Source organism: Falco biarmicus, chromosome 3 (genome assembly GCF_023638135.1).
Source record: "Falco biarmicus isolate bFalBia1 chromosome 3, bFalBia1.pri, whole genome shotgun sequence".
In the NCBI taxonomy this organism is placed as follows: Eukaryota; Metazoa; Chordata; class Aves; order Falconiformes; family Falconidae; genus Falco; species Falco biarmicus.
The window spans coordinates 20030912-20036911 of record NC_079290.1 but is presented as its reverse complement, the minus strand read 5'-3'; the positions used below and the strand labels follow the sequence as shown (position 1 = coordinate 20036911).

At 38.1% G+C, this 6000-nt stretch overlaps 1 protein-coding gene across 2 annotated transcripts in view; it reads right to left on the bottom strand.

The window, feature by feature from the left end:
- Positions 1-1604: 1604 nt before the first annotated feature.
- TAF2 (TATA-box binding protein associated factor 2) overlaps positions 1605-6000 on the bottom strand; it is a 63849-nt gene continuing 59453 nt past the window's right edge. For both annotated transcript variants that reach the window (XM_056330703.1, XM_056330704.1), the window contains one exon: positions 1605-3246. In XM_056330703.1, the coding sequence (XP_056186678.1) occupies positions 2981-3246 (266 nt within the window). In that variant the 3' untranslated portion in view covers positions 1605-2980. The remainder of the gene's footprint in view (positions 3247-6000) is intronic.

Below are 6000 nucleotides of genomic sequence, written 5' to 3'. Positions count from 1 at the left end.
GAGCTTTCATGTTACCTAGAATATTTCCCATCTTAACATTCAACTTTTTTTTTTTTTTTTTCTTGCAAATAAAGCTCATCAGTCTCTTCCCACAGGACATATCAAGAACAACTGATAAACATTTTTTGTTGCAGCAGTCCTTTCTGTTTTAGAAGGGAGAGTTCCATCCGCAGACTTCATTTATTCTAGACTGGGAATACTCAGTTCCCTTTCTTTTTTTCCTTATGTGCAATGTTATCTGTTGTTTCTCTTTGGGGCAGTTTGCCTGCCGCTTTCTTAAAACGTCGTGACCCAAATCAGTGGCACTTGATAGAACAGCTACTTTCACATCTCACAATAAAAACCTCCTGTTAATCCTTACGAGAGTTTTACTTTTGCAATAGTATCCTTGCTCACCTGTGTGCAACTAGATGCTTTCTTTCCTTACTGCACCTTGTAAGATGGCAGGGAACAGCTTGCTTTCACGCACTTAGTTTCCCCTCCCCAGGTTCAGCATTTCACCTTCATTCTTACTGAATTTGAGCTTGTTGCTTTTGGATCTCCTGTGCAATCTACCCAATTCCTGTGACTTGTGAGCACATCCACCCGTTGGAGAGCCATTCCTGTTGCACCACCTGCAGCCCTCAAACATACTTTGTATTGCATCAAACACACCGATGGATACTTTGAACCAGGACCACGACACAACCTCAGAAACTGTACTGAAAGTATTTTTAGATGTTTTCCCCCCTCCAATTTTCTATTAATGGCATCTTTGCCATATTTCCTGAGCATATATTCAGTAGTTCACTGGAAGTCATACAGCCAAACATACGATGGTAGAATTGCCGTGTTACAGCTCTGCCTCAGTCCTCTGCCTCTATCACTGAACAATACGTTTCCCCACAGCTTAAGAGTGTAAATCCATGTCTCCAAAAGTAGAAACTACACCAGCCGAAATAATCCATGACCTCATTTTTAAAATATAAATGCATCTGCCTTCGCTCTCCCAAACAATGCCAGCTTTCATTGCTTATTAGCCTGGGTCTCCCACAAACACCTTTGGCACTGTTACCTCACTTCTTAGCCAAGGGAAAAACACCTAAAAATATTTCCATTGAGCTATTACTATAGCCTTCCAACCTCTCCCTGTGATTCACAGTCCACGATGCTAACATAGCAGCCTGCTGGCTCAAGAGGGGTGGTAAGCCGAGCTGCACACATGGTTAATCTACTCAAAACACGCTCAGTACTTCATTCTACCCACGCCTGGGTGTTTTCCTGCTCCTGTTGCACCTTTAGCTCACCTAAGCTGTAAGATCTTGCAGTTGTTGCTAGAGAAGGAACAAAACTCATCAAGGTAAGGGCTTCACCTCACGTAAAGAGCTGCTGATATGGCAGCAGATGGGGAGAGGCTGCGATGGTGCCCGGGTCCAAATCCAGCCCAAACATATCTTAATATGTGTTCCAAGTACAATGATGAGCGCAACTATCCTCACAGCATTAAAGGGATACGGTGCTTGAATAACAAAATAAGTATATGTGTATTCCTAAATACCTGAGTCTATCATCTTTCCGTTCTACAGACAAGTTGTTACAAAAACTACAGGATTCAATAGCAGGTATATAATACAAAAGTATTTATTAACTTTCATGAAACAGAATATGGCTTAAACAAAAAACTTCCTGGGTACGTGTTGAACTTTCTCTCTTTGCCCTAAAAAGGAGAATCAGTCTCTCACAGGAATTTGGGGGAAAAAAAAGTAACCATCTTGTAGAAAACTAAATGTCAAGTGAACTGGGCAACAGAAGTCAACCAGCGCATGGAAATAAAACCCCTGCCTCTACATACAAACAAAGGAAAACACATAAAAAGTGTTAGAGATTACTTCTCTCTGTTAGCAAAACTTCTAAAACTTAAGTTTTTAAATAAAACATTAGCTGGGTGCAAATAGTACACTGCATAAAACACAGCTGAAGAAATTTCAATGTATCCATCATTTAAAGTCCCAGACCTAGCTTAATCTGCTGATGTATTTCTCCTGTGGATTCATGAGCTGATCATATAGAATGCTTCCAAAAAAACCCCACCCCTCAGTAGGAAGAAATATATATTTTTCAATCTTTTAATTTTTAAGCTTTTCAATTTTTTTTTTTTTTTTCATTTCAGCAAAGACACCTTTCAAAAGCATATTCTAATGTCAGGCTGGAAGAAAAAATTCTGCCTCTTTCAAAATAATTTGCAACCTTTATTGGATTTCTAAAAGCCTGATTACAGGACAAAACATGCATTAAGCATTTTGCTAGAATTCCAAAAGCGTAATTGCAGAATGTCATTATATTCAAAGGGTCATGTCCATAATAAATACCTGCAGCTTAAAAGCAGCTTGGAATTTTTAAAGAGTTTTAGTACCTGGAAAAAGGCAAATGTTCTACATACTGTTCTTGAACTTCTGAAATTACATTGTAATGGTTAAAGCAAGAAACAGCTCAACCGAAGACTACAGAAAATCCCTGTCTTCTCAGGAGGTCTACGCTCGGTTATACAATACTACTCTGGGAACAGCACTTCACCAAAGGTCTGGCAATTGGCTTCTGCTTAAAACATACTCTGCCTCATAACATTCTTCAAAGGCTTAAAACATAATTGGTTCTGGCAGTACACATGGTCAGCATGATGTGCAGGGGGTTGCCAGTGGACATGGGGCCCTTACATAAAGGGCTGTTTTCTTTGTTCAAAATGGAAAAAAGAGTGGGAGGTGTGGAGAACAGTGAAATACAAAATGACTCAGAATCATAAAACATATTTTTTGAATCATATTATTTGAACAACCGCATATGCAAATAGAAGGCTTCAAACGAGGACGGCGGCAGAGCTTCTGAATTGCTAAGGCAATTCGCATATTCTTATTTCCATAAAAAAAGATAGAAGCTATAGTTATGTACATCCTTCTACGTATTCAGAGAATATTGCAGGTTGAACTCCAGAGAAGCCTCCTTATCAGTCTGAAAGTGACGGGGAACGGATTGATCGTGCACTGGCTGGACTGTTAGAGAAAGCAAAGGGATCCTTATCCTTTTCTTTATTATCATGTTTATGTTTATGCTTATGCTTATGCTTGTGTTTCTTCTTCTTTTTCTTGTGCTCATGGTGGTGATGGTGATGATGATCACTATGTTTTGAGGAGTTTGATTCTTTACTAAAGACAGAGAGTGGAGCTGCTGAGACAGGGTGCATGTTCATCTCTCCCGAAGATTGTTCTTTACCTGAAAGAATGGATATAGTGGGATTAGTAACTTGCATTGTTTTCAAACATATGAAATTCTGAAATATTAGATAAAGCCTACACTGTCATTTAAACATGCAAATGTAGAATCTGTTATGGATACTTACACCATTAGCGCTTAGTTTTTTTCAGAAAAGGCTCTTTAAAGTTCCCGTATTACTGACAATTTTTATAGGGGTACTCCTTCCTCCCTCAAAAGTATGAATGTATCCCAGACAACAGGGAATTGTGAAGAGCTAAGAAACTCCAAGTTATACTAGCTTCCAGAAATTCATTTTTAAATAGAGTAGGAAGGCCACGATACCATGAATAATGAAAACATACCTGCTTATGAAAACTATGGTATGAAGCGCAGGACTAGCATACATTAAAGTACAGTTTTGGGATATGAGCTCCTTTTAGTCAGGAGCTAAAGCACCCTGCAAGAACATACAAACCTTTTGCTATTGCACAGAAGACTTAAATTGTTTTTTCCAAAAACGTGTACCTTACAACCAGTTTAGCCTATCTGCAAAATTACACACAACGTTTTGTTCTTAAACAAAAAGCAAATTCCAATAAAGACAATTAGACTGTATCTATTAGCATATATTTCACAAATACACTAAAGTAAGCCTGGTATCTGAATCTGAAGAAGGAAAATCTGATCCATGACTTCTCAATTCCTGAATGACTCTCTCATTCTCTCTTTGGCTCATTTAACATTTCATTATTTCACACAAACTGCAATAGCTTCAGCAGTAGGGACTGAAGGGCAATAATCTAAGAATAACATTGTTAATGAGGGGAATCACTTGGAAAGTAGGAAGGCTCGAATTCCTTTAGGCAGAAATTGAATGAAATCACTCACATTGCAAGAACATGCTTTAACTACTAGATAAATGTGGCAATGTACCATCAGATTTTTGAAGACAACTATTCCTTTAAGTTTTACTTAAAATGGATTTTCTTCACAGTTGCTTTAAATGTCTGGGGCTGTGTGTTGTGACATCATCGTCCCTGCCCCATCCCCCCAGGTTCTGGTGAAAATATCCCTGTTAAATAACAAGGAATTACATTATATACCTTTAATTATCTTTTTCTGTATATTTGAGAACGCATTTTTTTCCTAGTACATCTTTTAGTTTGGTGGTTGGTTTTGTATCTTTAAAGGCAAGAATGATTTGTCTATAGCAATGATTCTGGGAAGTCTGAAGAGCCAGCTCCCTGTAGTATGACAAACAAGCATTGAGAAAGATTTCCATGCAATCTTTTTAGCCTTATCCAAAAGATTAACAACTGATTCAATCAAGCACATACACGGGAAAGTACAGCTGTTCTGTTTTTTTGTTTGTTTCTTTGTTTTTAAATATGGCTGAAAAACCCAAAATCTACATCTGTATGCAATGTTTAGAAGTCAGAATAGAAATACAGAACATTTTTACAGTGAGGATAATCAATGACTTACTGTGGAACATGGTGAAATCTCTGTTGCTTAAAGTCTTAAACAGCAAAAGCATTGTCTTTCGAGAAATATGTTTGGGCTCAACTGCAACATGTGAATATGGTGCAATACAAAATTCCACTGATGTTACAAAGGTAACTAGACTAGACTAGAGTACAAGTTTCCTACAGACTTAAAATCTCTACTACACAAATATTTTAAAAAACTTTATTTCAGCAGAGCTACGCAGTTGTAAGCTCATGTTATCAATGCAAAGATTTACTGTTAGAACTCACACTGATTTTACTTTTTTATGTATATTATGGCACACAGAAGATACACACACAAATTCAAACTTCCACTTGCTGACTTCAATCCACAGTTACTACAACTTTTTTACATTGTTACCCGGAGCTGTTCCTGACAATGCAGACAGAACGCAAACTATACTGTATTTGAAGCAAAAAGGTACAAGACTGCTTCACAATTTAACTATTTAATTATATTTCTCTTAAGGAATTTGTACCTGTACCTAAAACTATGCCTGTAACCTGAGCTTATTTCTCTAAAGCTTTTAAACATGTAAGAAAATTTTCTTTAGCAGCTGCAAGGATGCAAAACCAGCCATCAAACAGAAGACAGAATGGTGGGAAAAAGAGCCTTTCTGACTCAGGCTGTCAGAAGAGGAATGGTTGAAGGCTGTACCTCAGAAAAATCACAGCACACAGTGTCTGACACCATTAAAATAGGCTACAGCAGTTAAAGGTGAACTGTGGCAGCGACACAACACAGCTTTTAGTAACATGGAAATAAAGGTCGTGGCAAAAGACCTGAAGACCACCAGTTGGTGTTGGTCCATGAAAGATGTACAAAAGATTACCTACGGTACAGAACACATTCTCACATGTTCTCAAAACTACAGGCACATGATGCATTAAAATATACAAAGCAAACTAAAGTCAACCGAAAAGAAAACAAAAAACCCACACACATGACACAAACCATTAAAACTTCACAGCTCCATTAGTTCCAAATGGTGGAGTTATTTTTATATGGAAACTGAACCTGTAAGTCTAGACACTACATCTGTAACAACCTCAAAGGAAAGCTAAGCCTCTGAGCTTTAAAAATTTTAACCCAGTATAACCAGTACAAGAACATGCTTAAGCCTGCAGGGATGCTGTAGCAGTAGTGCCAAGTGCCAGTGAAGACTACCAAGGACACAATCAAACAGACCCTCTTGACTCTGTTCCACTACCCACCCACTGTCCAAATTTCCTGCTGTTTACTGAACTGCCAGCTCTGCTAAGG